General features: G+C 41.5%; 1 protein-coding gene across 4 annotated transcripts in view; it reads left to right on the forward strand.

Annotated features, from left to right (window-relative positions):
* usp3 (ubiquitin specific peptidase 3) overlaps positions 1 to 15709 on the forward strand; it is a 121297-nt gene that overhangs the window by 26805 nt on the left and 78783 nt on the right. For all 4 annotated transcript variants that reach the window (XM_072282224.1, XM_072282221.1, XM_072282223.1 and 1 more), the window contains exon 4: positions 4677 to 4760. In XM_072282224.1, the coding sequence (XP_072138325.1) occupies positions 4677 to 4760 (84 nt within the window). The remainder of the gene's footprint in view (positions 1 to 4676; positions 4761 to 15709) is intronic.

The following is a 15709-nucleotide window of genomic DNA, read 5'->3' on the forward strand; positions in this document are numbered from 1 at the left end:
GAGTGTTCTATAGACATGGACTTCAAGATCTCCCCGATCCTCCATACTGCCAAGAGCCTTACCATTAATATTATATTCTGTCTTCAAATTTGATCTACCAAAATGATCCATTTCGCACTTGGCTGGGTTGAAGTCCATCTGCCGCTTCTCAGCCCTGTTCTGCATCCTATCGATGTCAGAAATTAAAGCGGAATAACTCTCCAGACTATCCATAGCACCCTCAACCTTTGTGTCATCAGCAAACTTACTAACCCACCCTTCTACTTCATCCAGGTCATTTATAAACATTGGAATGTAGGGGAAATAGGTTGTAGGGATGGGGCAAGGGAGTCAGACGGCTCCGTGGACTGAAATGGCCTCCTATATGACAAGGAAATTTATTTCCTTTCAACATTCTTTTTGCATTCCTTAGTTTCCACCTCACCCCCCCCCCCACCCAATTCTTGTTGACCCTGGTCAAAAGTTACAGGGAGAACATGCAAACCCCACACAAGTAGCACCCGAGATCAGGATCAAATCAGTGTCACTGGAACTGAGACATCCCTACCAGAAGTATCAATGTGCTGCCAATTGAAATAGAATCCAACCTCTTTGATGATCTTCAAGAACACTCCAAGCAATATAGCAGTACCTGAGGCTTGAAGGACTGCAGCTGGTCACTGCACTGGATTGTTCCCTGACATCAGAGAGCTCCCTTATGAATAATCAGGAACCAGTTCATATTTTCTTTGAAATTTAATTTAAATAGAAGATCAAATGAGTTATGAATGGAATTTCTTATGATAAAGCTGTATGTATGTTTGAACTTCTGGTTAATTTCCAATATTTTCAGTTTTGGAGATTATGATGAGATGTTCTCTTTATTTCAAATATTTAAACAGCCTTGGGGAGCAAAATTTACTTCACATTCTCATTTTGTTTGTTCCTCACCTGTCCTAGTAACAAAATAGCCTTGGCTGGGGACAATAGATGGTTATACAATCATTGCATTGTAAGCTTTTGTTACTTCTGTGCCATTGATTTGCTTTGTGCAAGTAGAGCCACTTTTGCAGTATTGCTTCACAGCTGCTGCTTAAATTGTCTAGCATTGCACACATTTCATTTTGTACCCAAGAGGATTTGGCAAATCTGTGAATACCATAAATTGAAGTTGCTCCTTTTTTGGAATGTAGCTTTTATTTTCCTGGGTTAGTTTAAATAAATTGAAATCATATTTGTGATTCTGCTTTTGTTCATCAAAAACATGTTCTCTTGTGTGTGCTTGCTTTCTTCCTCCTCTGATTGATCTTCCTGAGCATACTCAATGAAATGGGAAAAAAATCCAGATAGGTATACCAGAGAGCCCAGAATTAATAAGACTATTATCAAAGTCTTTCTTGTCTTTTTATGATGACGTAGACTTCTTCTATAGACTAGAAGAATAAGAAATCATTGAACTTTTTTTCTATCACATATTTGACTCTTTACACAATGAATGCAGAGGCTTTTTGTGCTTTAGACTGTAGAACCAGGGGTTATGCTTACAAGAAATGTATTAATTTAGGGATGAGGTGGAAGATTCTGAGTTTTTGAGGATCCTCTCCTGCAGGGAGACATTCACGAGAGAGTGCGTGATGTTTGTAATTGAGTGGAGTAAGGGTAATCTGCGAAGGTGTTGGGATGGATTAGCTATCATTGTGAAGGAGGAGGTGGTGTGCTTGAAATTGCCAATGATTAACTGATTCTGTTTCTTATGCAAGTTGTTGTCCTCTTAAACTTGTTCACTCATTTAAAAATAGTCGAAAACTGGAAATGCATTCTCTTTGGTATGTTAGACTACATTTTACTGTATAAAATATGGGGCATCAGATGCAGAACATTGAAGTGTAAATGGGTTACTTTCATGTAGACATATTTGGAGCAGCAGTATTTCTGCATTTATGTAACTCACTGGGGATGTGAGCTATTCTGTCATTCAGCCAGATTCACTGTCTCATGAATATTCTAAATGATCAGTGCTGCCATTTTTCACGTAAGGTGACTTATTTTACTACTGTATGCTGACTAATGCTAGAACTGACCTATAGATCAAAAGAAGTTGATTAGAATCTGAAGAATTAAAAATTTTAATTTGGAAGGGTGTTGTTAAGTTCCTGAATTTACTACTTTATTAACTTGCTCCTTCCCTCAAACATTTTGGAAACTGATTTCTTTTAAATAGTGCTCACTAAACTTTAGAAGTAAGGAGATATGAAACTACCGATTCTGTAAATTGGAACAAAATACAAACTGCTGGTATCAGTTAGCGGAGTGAAAGGAATTGTTGATGACTCAAGACTCTGGATCAGTTTCAACATAACTCTTGCCATTCAAGATGCTGCTCAACCCACTGAGTTCTCCCTTCAGTTTGTATTTTGCTTTAGAAAAATGTAGTTAATGCTCAATTCTAAGCAAAATGTATTGGAAGCCTTAGTCACACATCAGTACATATTACAAGCGACCGTCTTGGGTTGGAGCACTTGCCCTGACAGAATTCAGAAATCACTACCCAAAATTTTGAGATACAGTATACAATTCACACTTAGCAGAATTTGAGGGATAGGTAGGGAGGAAGTAAAAATATACTGTTTTCTAGGAATGCAGTCGGCGCCTGTAATGTGTGGGTCGCTTGTATTTTCTTCAGGCCATAGGCTATTTGGTCCAGTTTTATTGTGTATCTGAAAATGTGTAAGAGTTCAGTCATTGTTGGACTTCAAACAAGTTCACTTGCTAAATATAGTATCTGTTAAATAATTAAATTTTCATCAGTGCACCGGTGCATGGAAGTTGCTGTGTAGATTATCTGTTGAGGGCCAAAAATGTCTGAAGTTGTACTTTCCTTGACAATTTAGCATTTTTTTAAAAATACGACTCAGTTTCTTCTGTCTCAGCTAATTTTCCTGACTGAATTTGTTCTTGCTAGATGGGTGTTTAAAATGATGAAAGCTTTTTCCCAGGGCTAAAATGGCTAACACGAGAGGGCATAGTTTTAAGGTGCTTGGAAATGGGTACTGAAGGGATGTCAGGGGTAAGTTTTTCCACACAGAGTGGTGGGTGTGTGGAATGCACTGCTGGCAGCAGTGGTGGAAGTGAATGCAATAGGATCTTTTAAGAGCCTCGTAGGTAAGTACAGAGCTTAGAAAAATAGAGGGCTATGCATTAGGGAAATTCTAGGCATTTTCTAGAGTCGGCACAACATTGTGGGCCAAAGGGTCAGTAATGTGCTGTAGATTTCTATGTTCTCATTATTGGGCAAGTGTATTGGGATACAATTCTATATTGTGCAACATACTTTTGTGCACATTTCTAGTCAATTATACAGTTCAATTCATCCACGTTGACCAAGGTGTTTTCAAGCTAATGAATGGGTTGAGGTTTAAATAAATCTGATATTGATAGAATTGATGACAAGCATTGCTGGTCCCATTTATTTATTTATTTTAAAGAGGTGAAACTTGCACCCCAAAGATTTGAATTATGTTAATGTCACTCCACTTTTGGTGGAGCTACCACTGAATAATTGAGCATAAATCTATGCCATGTCGTTTTTGTCAGTCTATGAAATGTAAGTAAATTGATTTTATAATTTAGACTACATCTATGTAAATTAAATAGGCTTCAGAAGCCACACAATATTAGTAAACCTATTGGAATGTTTACTGTAAAACCAGTATAAATCAGTTAATCGAATATACTTGCTGCCAGACGATTCTTGTGTTATAGTTGTTTTTGTGTCCAAGAAAATTTGAACCTGTCTTTTCCCATTGTAATTATTTTCCTATTTGCACATTTACACTTTTAATGCAAATGTCCTTGTTATCTTGCTCTGTTGTTATGGTACTGCCTGTTGGTCTATTTATGATAGAAAAAGCTGACCTATTACTAATGCAAAAATGTGCAGCTTCAAGCTAGTCAAGCCACTACCTCAGTGATTGAGACAGATGTCCAAACCTGACTAAGTGGGTTTTCTCCAGTTTCCCCATGCCAAATATGTGTGGATTAGTAGGTGAATTGGATTTGTAAATTGTCCTGAGGGTGGGTCTTAAAATCTAGGTGAAGTTGATGAAAATATAGAGAGAATTAAAAATTGCACTTTGCCCTAGTCCAGCCTTTCTAAAACTGTTTGCCCTGGAAGAACCCTTGAAATAATTTTCAGGTCTCAGGGAACCCCTGCGTAAAGATTATTATATCTAGAGCTCATAGTACGTTAATATGATCAGTAAATTGTAGATATAATCCAAAAATATTTGTCAGTGCTTTTTTGAGTAGAGAATGATTTTTAGCCAACCTTAAGAAAAGAGTTAAGCTTGGCTTACCTTTCTTAAAATTAACTTTTTCTTTCCCTTTCATAAATTTTAAAAATTCAAAAGGCACACCTAATAAATTTCTGAATTCTGAGTCAAATTTGAGATAAGTACACATTGATTTCACCTTCAACTGAAATGAAACAATTTCTATCCTTGCTCTTGATGCTTGTTAAACAAGACAAAGGTTGCTCACACATGTAAAAAGTTACATTCATTTGAAGGTGACCCTTAGTTTTAAAGTCATGTAGACATTACCACACTGGATGAGCTAGTTCTATCAAAGGGTATGCAAGTGCCTAGTATTAAAATGAGTCAACCATATTTTCCTAATTTGTGTTTTGTTACTTCTAGTTATAGGTGCGATGATTTTGTGGTGAATGATACCAAGATGGGACTGGTGCAGAGGGTCAGAGAGCATCTACAGAACTTGGAGAAGTATGTGCGAATAAATTAATGGTTCTTCTGTAATCCCTAGAATATTGAGGTTTGTTTCATGGACTCTCTCATCCATCTTTAGTCAGTTCAGAAATGATTTTGGTATAATCCTCCTAAGATTGAAAGAGAGATAATAAATCATGTATGGTTTGCTTTTGCATTCAGAATTACTAAAAATCTCCATGTAATTTGCACTGTGTGAAAAGACTTCAATGTCTCTTCAAAATACCAAAGCATTTTTCCTTGGGGGGGGGGGGAGGAGGGGGAGGAAAATCAATGTATCTATGTACTCTGAACTGTTCGTTGTTGGAGAATGGCTATTATCATTAAAGCGTAAATTGAATAGTTTAAGGGTAGATTATTTGTATTGGTTTGTAATATTGGTCTGTGTCAACCCTAATTCTCCCTTTGGCTGATTTGATACATTACATTTACCACAATGAACTTTAAAATAACTGAGCACATTATCTTTAAGGTATTCATTAAGTTGATATATTTAGCTTTCTGGAACAAAAGAGCAGGTTCATGTGCAGTCCTTACTTTAGTCTGAGGGAATTAAATGTATTACCTAGTTTTAAGATGACATAAAGCTATGAGGGAGTGTAGCAGTGAGGAGAATGTAAGGCTCCAGTGTCATTTAGGTAATGTGATTTGGGTAAGTGGGCTAATTCATGACAGACAATGTAAGGCTATCCACCTTTTATAAAGAAAGATTATCAGAATGATAAACCTTCCCTTTTCCAAACTGTGACCTGGGTATTCGTACCTCAATTGCTGAAAGCAGTCAGATGTTGTAATCGGTTAGAAGGTAGTAGAAATTGTGTGGCGTTATATCCTGTTGCAGCTGTACAGGACCTTAGGACTCTGCCCGCTTGTGCAACATGAAGTGCTGGAGGAGCTCAAGTCAGGCTCCATCTATGGAGGGACTAAACAGTTAACATTTCAGGCAGAGACTATTCATCAAGGTTAGAAAGGGGAAGAAATCAGAATAAGAAGATGGGAGGAGGGGAAGGAGTACAAGTTGGCAGGTGATAAGTGAAACCAGTTGAGCAGTTTGGTGGATGCAGGAGGGGTTACTGAAGTAAGAAGCTGGGAAGTACTAGGTGGAAGAGGTGAAAGGCCGAATAAGGAGGAATCTGTTAGGATGGTGGACCATGGGGGGGGTGGGGGGGAGGGAAGGAGGGGTAGCACCAGAAGGAGGAGATGGGCAGTTGAGGAGAAAAGTGGTGAGACAGGAACCAGAATGGGGAATGGAAAAAGAGAAAAGGGGGAGGGGGAGATAAATTTACATAAGTTAGATAAATTGATGTTCATGCCAATAGATTGGACGCTACCCAGGCAGAATGAGATGTAGCTCCTCCAACCTGAGTGTGGCCTCAATTCAGCAATAGGGAAGGCCATGGAGCAACGTGTCACAATGGGAAATTGAATTGAAATAATGGGTGGCCTCAAGGAAATCCCACCTTTTGAGGCAGACAGATCAAAGATGCTTGATGAAGTGGCCCTTCAATTTATGATGCGTCCGAAGATTTTTTGATTGGTCAGGGCATGAAGGGTTGTAGGGGTTGGGTGGCGGGGGAGGGGTGTGGGGTGGGAGGCAGGAGAATGGGACTGGGAGAAGAAATGGCGGAGCAGACTTGATGGGCCAGATGCCCTAATCCTGCTGTTATATCTTTTAGTCTTATTATGGTGTCATCTCTGAAGAGGAGGCCATACTGGGAGTACTGGATACGGTAGATGACTGACTCGCAGGTGAAGTGTCCCCTCAGCTGGAAGTACTGTTTGAATTGGTGAGGGGGAAAGTTATGGGCAAGTGTAGCACTTGTCCTGCTTGCAGGGATAAGTGTCAGGAGGGGACTCAATGGGGACGGACGAGTGGACAAGGGAGTCATGTAGAGCAATTCCTATGGAAAGTGGAGAGTTGGTTGGGGGGGGGAGAAAAGAAAAGATGCACATAATGATGCAATCCTGTTGAAGATGGATGGAAGTTGTGGAAAATTGTGTACTGGATACCTAGGCTCATGGGGTGTAAGGTAAGGACAAGGGAAAACCCTATCCCTGTTATGGCGGTGGGAGAATGGGACGTGATCAGATGTGAGAAATGGAGAGGATGCAGGTGAGGGCAGCATTGATGGTAGTGGAAGGGAAGCCCCATTCTTTGAAGATACAAGCCTTCTCAGTTCTAGAATGCAAATCTTCCTCCTGAAAGCAAATACATGGAGATGGAGGAACTGAGAAAAGAGAATAACATTTTTGCAAGTGACAGAGTAGGAAGAGGTAAGCCAAGATAGCTGTGAGAGTCATTAGGTTTATTTTTTAAAAAGTCAGTAGATACTCTGTCACCAGAGATGGGGGTGACAGATCAAGGAAGGGTGAGAAGTGTCAGGGGTGAGGCCAAGTAAAGATAGCACTGAGCTGGCTCCGTGGCACAGAGGGGAAGTGGGGAAGAGGAAGCAAACTGTAGTGATGAGATTCATTGGTTCGAGAACGGAAGGGAGGTTCTGTGGACGCGATTGAGGTTCCCGGATGATATGTTGCATCCTGGGTGCCAGGGTTAGGGACATCTTGGATCGAGTCCACAGCATTCTTAAGTAGGAGGGTGAACAGCCAGAGGTTGTGGTCCATGTTGATACCAATGACATGGGTAGGAGGACTGACAAAGTCCTGCAAAGTGAGTTCAGGGAGTTAATTGCCAAGTTAAAGGACAGGACCACCAGGGTTGTGATTTCAGAATTGTTACCCGCGCCATGTGATAGTGAGGCCAGAAATAGAAAGACCATACAGTTTAACACTTAGCTAAGGAGATGGTGCAGGAGGGAGGGCTTTAGATTTTTGAACCATTAGGCTGCCTTCCAGGAAAGGTGAGACCTGTGCAGGAGGGACCTTGGGGGGGGGGGGGTGTTAAACTGAGTTGCAGTGGAACGGGAACCAGAGCGACAGAACAAATGAAGTGGTTGTGGAGAAAGGTGTTAGGCCTACGTGAAAGTCAGGAATCCAAAGATTGAGCTTGGTGGGACTAATGTTCTGAGCTGCATATATTTCAATATAAGGAATACAGTAGAAAAGGCAGATTGTTGTAGCCATTAGTGACACTTGGGTTGCAAGATGGGCAAGACGGGCAGCTCAATGTTCCAGGGTTCCATCGTTTTAGATGTAATAGAATGGGAGGGGTTGAAGTGGGGGGAGGGGTGGCATTACTAGTTGGGAAATGTCGTGGCAGTGCTCAGGCAGGACAGACTAGAGAGTTTGTCTAGTGAGGCTTTATAGGTGGAACTGGGGAATAAGAAAGGTATGACGATGTTAGTGGGATTACGTATAGACCACCCAACAGGCTACAGGATTCAGAGGAACAATTTTATAGAGAGATCAGACTATTTCATAGAAACATAGAAAATAGGTGCAGGAGTAGGCTATTCGGCCCTTCGAGCCTGCACCGCCATTTATTATGATCATGGCTGATCATCCAACTCAGAACCCCGCCCCAGCCTTCCCTCCATACCCCCTGATCCCCGTAGCCACAAGGGCCATATCTTAACTCCCTCTTAAATATAGCCAATGAACTGGCCTCAACTGTTTCCTGTGGCAAAGAATTCCACAGAGAACACCACTCTCTGTGTAAAGAAGTTTTTCCTAATCTCGGTCCTAAAAGGCTTCCCCTTTATCCTCAAACTGTGACCCCTCGTTCTGGACATCGGGAACAATCTTCCTGCATCTAGCCTGTCCAATCCCTTTAGGATTTTATACGTTTCAATCAGATTCCCCCTCAATCTTCTAAATTCCAACGAGTACAAGCCCAGTTCATCCAGTCTTTCTTCATATGAAAGTCCTGCCATCCCAGGAATCAATCTGGTGAACCTTCTTTGTACTCCCTCTATGGCAAGGATGTCTTTCCTCAGATTAGGGGACCAAAACTGCACACAATACTCCAGGTGTGGTCTCACCAAGGCCTTGTACAACTGCAGTATTACCTCCCTGCTCCTGTACTCAAATCCTCTCGCTATCAATGCCAGCATACCATTTGCCTTTTTCACCGCCTGCTGTACCTGCATGCCCACTTTCAATGACTGGTGTATAATGACACCCAGGTCTCGTTGCACCTCCCCTTTTCCTAATCGGCCACCATTCAGATAATAATCTGTTTTCCTATTTTTGCCACCAAAGTGGATAACTTCACATTTATCCACGTTAAATTGCATCTGCCATGAATTTGCCCACTCACCCAACCTATCCAAGTCACCCTGCATCCTCTTAGCATCCTCCTCACAGCTAACACTGCCACCCAGCTTCGTGTCATCCGCAAACTTGGAGATGCTGCATTTAATTCCCTCATCCAAGTCATTAATTTATATTGTAAACAACTGGGGTCCCAGCACTGAACTTTGCGGTACCCCACTAGTCACCGCCTGCCATTCTGAAAAGTGCCCGTTTATTCCCACTTCCTGTCTGCTAACCAATTCTCCATCCACATCAATACCTTACCCCCAATACCCTGTGCTTTAAGTTTGCACACTAATCTCCTGTGTGGGACCTTGTCAAAAGCCTTTTGAAAATCCAAATATACCGCATCCACTGGTTCTCCCCTATCCACTCTACTAGTTACATCCTCAAAAAATTCTATGAGATTCATCAGACATGATTTTCCTTTCACAAATCCATGCTGACTTTGTCCGATGATTTCACCGCTTTCCAAATGTGCTGTTATCACATCTTTGATAACTGACTCCAGCAGTTTCCCCACCACCGACGTTAGGCTAACCGGTCTATAATTCCCCGGTTTCTCTCTCCCTCCTTTTTTAAAAAGTGGGGTTACATTAGCCACCCTCCAATCCTCAGGAACTAGTCCAGAATCTAACGAGTTTTGAAAAATTATCACTAATGCATCCACTATTTCTTGGGCTACTTCCTTAAGCACTCTAGGATGCAGACCATCTGGCCCTGGGGATTTATCTGCCTTCAATCCCTTCAATTTACCTAACACCACTTCCCTACTAACATGTATTTTGCTCAGTTCGTCCACCTCACTGGACCCTCTGTCCCCTACTATTTCTGGAAGATTATTTATGTCCTCCTTAGTGAAGACAGAACCAAAGTAATTATTCAATTGGTCTGCCATGTCCTTGCTCCCCATAATCAATTCACCTGTTTCTGTCTGTAGGGGACCTACATTTGTCTTTACCAGTCTTTTCCTTTTTACATATCTATAAAAGCTTTTACAGTCTGTTTTTATGTTCCCTGCCAGTTTTCTCTCATAATCTTTTTTCCCCTTCCTAATTAAGCCCTTTGTTCTCCTCTGCTGAACTCTGAATTTCTCCCAGTCCTCAGGTGAGCCACTTTCTCTGGCTAATTTGTATGCTGCTTCTTTGGAATTGATACTATCCCTAATTTCTCTTGTCAGCCACGGGTGCACTACCTTCCTTGATTTATTCTTTTGCCAAACTGGGATGAACAATTGTTGTAGTTCATCCATGCAACCTTTAAATGCTTGCCATTGCATACCCACCGTCAATCCTTTAAGTGTCATTTGCCAGTCTATCTTAGCTAATTCATGTCTCATACCTTCAAAGTTACCCCTCTTTAAGTTCAGAACCTTTGTTTCTGAATTAACTATGTCACTCTCCATCTTAATGATGAATTCCACCATATTATGGTCACTCTTACCCAAGGGGCCTCGCACGACAAGATTGCTAATTAACCCTTCCTCATTGCTCAAAACCCAGTCCAGAATAGCCTGCTCTCTAGTTGGTTCCTCGACACGTTGGTTCAAAAAACCATCCCGCAAACATTCCAAGAAATCCTCTTCCTCAGCACCTTTACCAATTTGGTTCACCCAATCTACATGTAGATTGAAGTCACCCATTATAACTGCTATTCCTTTATTGCACACATTTCTAATTTCCTGTTTAATACCAACTCCGACCTCACTACTACTGTTAGGTGGCCTGTACACAACTCCCACCAGCGTCTTCTGCCCCTTAGTGTTACGCAGCTCTACCCATATCGATTCCACATCTTCCTGGCTTATGTCTTTCCTTTCTATTGCGTTAATCTCCTCTTTAACCAGCAACGCCACCCCACCTCCCCTTCCTTCATGTCTATCCCTCCTGAATATTGAATATCCCTGAACGTTGAGCTCCCATCCTTGGTCACCCTGGAGCCATGTCTCTGTGATCCCAACTATATCATAATCATTAATAACAATCTGCACTTTCAATTCATCCACCTTATTACGAATGCTCCTTGCATTGACACACAAAGCCTTCAGGCGCTCTTTTACAACTCTTAGCCCTTATACCATTATGTTGAAAAGTGGCCCTTTTTAATGCTTGCCCTGGATTTGTCAGCCTGCCACTTTTACTTTTCTCCTTAGTACTTTTTGCTTCTACCCTCACTTTACACCCCTCTGTCTCTCTGCACTGGTTCCCATCCCCCAGTTGTGAACTAACCTCCTCACGCCTAGCCTCTTTAATTTGATTCCCACCCCCCAACCATTCTAGTTTAAAGTCACCTCAGTCGCCCTCGCTAATCTCCCTGCCAGGATATTGGTCCCCCTAGGATTCAAGTGTAACCCGTCCTTTTTGTACAGGTCACGCCTGCGCCAAAAGAGGTCCCAATGATCCAAAAACTTGAATCCCTGCCCCCTGCTCCAATCCCTCAGCCACGCATTTATCCTCCACCTCATCACATTCCTACTCTCACTGTCGCGTGGCACAGGCAGTAATCCCGAGATTACTACCTTTGCGGTCCTTTTTCTCAACTCCCTTCCTAGCTCCCTATATTCTCCTTTCAGGACCTCATCCCTTTTCCTACCAATGTCATTGGTACCTATATGTACCACGACCTCTGGCTCCTCACCCTCCCACTTCAGGATATCTTGGACATGATCAGAAATATCCCGGACCCTGGCACCAGGGAGGCAAACTACCATCCGGGTCTCTGGACTGCGTCCACAGAATCACCTATCTGACCCCCTTACTATGGAGTCCCCTATCACAACTGCCCTCCTCTTCCTTGCCCTACCCTTCTGAGCTACAGGGCCGGACTCTGTGCCAGAGGCACGGCCACTGTCGCTTCTCCCGGGTAAGCTGTCCCCCCCAACAGTACTCAAACAGGAGTACCTGTTGTTAAGGGGCACAGCCACTGGGGTAATCCCTATTACCTGACCTTTCCCCTTCCCCCTCCTAACTGTGACCCACTTGTCTGCCTCCCGTTATATGAGTTAGTTATAAAGTGTACTCCATCTCCTCTGCCTTTAAAAGACTGAGCTATCCTGTCTTTATGCTGAATGGTGAAGTCATTGAGCTGCAGAGCTGTGTCCAGAACTGGAGAATAGCAATGTACACAGCTATCCTTTGTGTCCTTCTGGTACAGCAATCTTGCTTTGAAGTCTTTCAATTTTATTTTCCAAAGATTGTACATTTGCCAAAAAGTTATTGGGAGTGGGGGTCTGAAGCCTCTGCGTTTGATTTGTGATCCAACTCACTGTCTACACTTCCTTTTCCTGCACTTACAACCTGAGTCTGCAGACTGGGAACTGTTAATTTTGAATATTGATAGATTTTTTAAAAACATCTTAAAACTATGTTACTTACTGAAGTACCCATGGCTATGCATGGCAGGTAGTGTCTAACCAATTTTAGAGTTTTATGAGGAAGTTACCAGGTAAGTTGATGAAGATAAGGTAGTGGATATTGTCTGTATGAACTTTAGCAAGGCCTTTGACAAGGCACCGCAGAAAAGGTTGGTCAAGAACGTTCAGTTGCTTGGCATTCAGAATGAGGTAGTAAATTGGATTAGACATTGGCTTTGTGAGAGAAACAAGAGAATGGCAGTAGATGGAGACCTGTGACTGGTGATGGGTTTGTCATCTATATTTCAGCAATCTGAATGATAATATGGTAAACTGGATCAGCAAATTTGCTGATGGCACCAAGATTAGGGGTGTACTGAACAGCGAGGAAGACTGTCGAAGCTTGCAGCAGGATCTGGACCAACTGGAAAAATGGCAGATGAAACTTAATACAGACACGTGTCATTATTGCATTTTGGGAGGACCAACTAGGTTAGATCTTGCATGGTGAGTGGTAGAGCACTGAGGAGCATGTAGAACAGAAGGATCTTGAAATACAGATCCACACATAATTCCTTGAAAGTGGCAGCACAAGTAGGTACAGTGGTAAAGCTTTTGGTACATTGGCCTTAATAAAACAATGTATTGAGTACGGCAGTTGGGATGTTATGTTGAAATTGTATAAGATGTTGAGGTCTAATTTGAAGTATTGTGTACAGTTTTGATCACCTGCCTACAGGAAAGATGTCAATAAGATTGAAAGAGTTCATGTAAAATTTACAAGTATATTGCTGGGACTTGAGGACCCAAGTTATCAGGAAAGGTTGAATACATTAGGATTTTATTCCCTGGAATGTAGAAACTTGAGAGGAGATTTGGGAAAGTATGGAGATTTGAGCAGTATAGATAATATAAATGTAAGCTAGCTTTTTCCACTGGGGTTGGGTGAGACCATAACTAGAGATTATGGGTTAAAGGTGGAGTGTTTTAAGGAGAGCATGGGGAACTTCACTCAAGCGGGTGGTGAGAGTGGAATGGCTGCCAGTGCAAATGGTGGATAAGGGTTCCATTTCAATATTTAAGAGAAATTTGGATAGATAACTGGATGTGAGAGGTGTGGCAGGCTATGGTCTTGGTGCAGGTTGATAAGACTTGAGCAAGTTAATATTTCAGTATGGACTCGATGGGCTGAAGGGCCAGTTTTGGTGTGTAGTGTTTTATGGCTCCCACATTTGAGGGCAGAAGGTGGGGAAAAGCTGAGCATGGGTGCGGTTAACAGCTCTGATGCAGTTTTCAGTGTAGAGTAGAAAAATGGTTGTGTTCAGGATTTAGTCAGTATTTGAGGAATGATGTTCTTGCCTTTGGGGAAAATTGCAAAAACAACTTGTAACAGTAATTCTCAGGATGGCAGGACTTGACAGATTAGATTGGTCAGGTCTATAATCATGGGAATATTGAAGAATGAGAGAAAATCTTAATAGAAACCTTGTATAGTTCTCCTGGAACTGCATAAACTAAATACAGAGGATGTACGGCCAGAACCAAGGATCACAACCCCGTTCACCTGGTCTCACCTCACACCTGCCATTTTGTACTCTTCTGTCCCACATTCTTATTCTGGCTTCTGCCGCCCTTCCTTTTCAGTCATGATGAAAGGTCTTGGCCCAAAATGTGGACTGTTTATTTACTTCATAGAGCTGCCTAACTTGACAGTTCCACCAGATTTTTTTGTTGCTCTCAGACTCAGGATGTGCATATGTCACTTTAATAAAAATGAGAAGAAATTTCTTAACCTGGAGTGTGGAATTTTCTCCACATAATCATTGGAGGCTACTAAATATACTCAAAATAATTGTGTATATTCAAGGAGTTGGAAGATGTACTTAATGAAGAGATCAAGGGGTATGGGAGAACGGTGGAAATGGGGTACTAATCCATATGACTATGTTGAATGCAGGGACAGGCCTAAAGGGCTAAATGCTGTACTTTATATCTCTATGTCAACTGTTAATTTAGCATATTATATCAATATTGTCTTTCTCATTTATATACATTGATAACATTATTTCATGACCAAAAATGCCACTGGGTGTGATATTTTCTAAAATTTGGTTATGAAGCCATCTTTTCAAGTTAAGAGTTTTAGTAGGTGGTTTACTAATTGTGGAGGATATGTGGAGTATCAGACAAGGCCTAGGAATACTGTTGACTATAGCTACATGCTTTCATTTAATTTTCTAAATATGTTTCTTATTGGTTTCTGAAATGTGTTCTCATGTTACAAAATTGAATGTTGATGTACTTTAACATCAGCAAATGTGTTGTACATTTGACCATTTTATTCCACAAATTTCCTTACTTTTATGACAAATTTCTCTTGTGTTTTTGTGTACTTTCAGTGTTGTTGTAGTCTGCCAGGTTTTCAAGCTGAGCAGAAGATCCTGTGCTTTTCTATACATGTAACAAAGTTGGCATCTGCCTTCATGGCTGCTTCTGCCATGTTGAAGCCACTAAACTTGAGGAGCACACCTTGTATTCCATCTACGTAGCCTCCAACCTGATGGCATAAGCATCAATTTCCCCATCTTCCAGTAATTTTTCCCTACCCCTTCAATTCCCCCCCCGGCCCCCCCCCCCCCTTTACCTCTTCTAAAGTGCCTATTGTCTCCCCTGCTGCTCCTTCATTTTCTCCCATGGTCCTCCCGCTTCTATCAGATTACTTCTTCTCTAGCCGTTTACCACCTATCACCTACCAGCTTCTTTCTTTATCCCCCTCCCCCACCCACCTGGCTCCATCTATAACTCTCCAGCTTGTACTCCTTTCTTTTCCCCCTCCTCCTAGTTCTGGCACCTTTCCCCTTACTTTCCAATTTTGATGAAAGGTCTTGGTTCAAAATGTCAGTAGTTTATTCATTTCCATAGATGCTGCCTGACCTGCTGAGTTCCTCCAGCATTTTGTGTGTTACAAGTGATATGTACAGCCTAGTTCAGTAGTTACCTTGAAACAATTTTTATTTTCTTGCATACAATTTATTGGCTCATTTATTACCATCTCCAACACTACCTTGTCACTGGCAAGTGAATATTTCAAAGAAGTGAGATTGCTTGTTATGAATATTTCAAAAGCCATGTGCAACATTTTTATAGCAAATGGAATGAAAATGTAAATTGTGCCCAGTTCATATTAATTGACAGTTTGAAAAGAAGCAGCTATTTTGAAGACAGGTGTTTTCTAAATTTTTTTTGTAAATCAGTTAAAATGGTGAAATTCAAAACCTGGATATATACTTTTATATATACAAAGCGAAACCCAGTAGCATGAATGGCCGCAATGCTCAACAGAAGAACGCAACACCTTCTATGGTCGCTTTGAAAGGGAGAA

Source organism: Mobula birostris, chromosome 18 (assembly GCF_030028105.1).
Source record: "Mobula birostris isolate sMobBir1 chromosome 18, sMobBir1.hap1, whole genome shotgun sequence".
NCBI classification, from domain to species: domain Eukaryota; kingdom Metazoa; phylum Chordata; class Chondrichthyes; order Myliobatiformes; family Myliobatidae; genus Mobula; species Mobula birostris.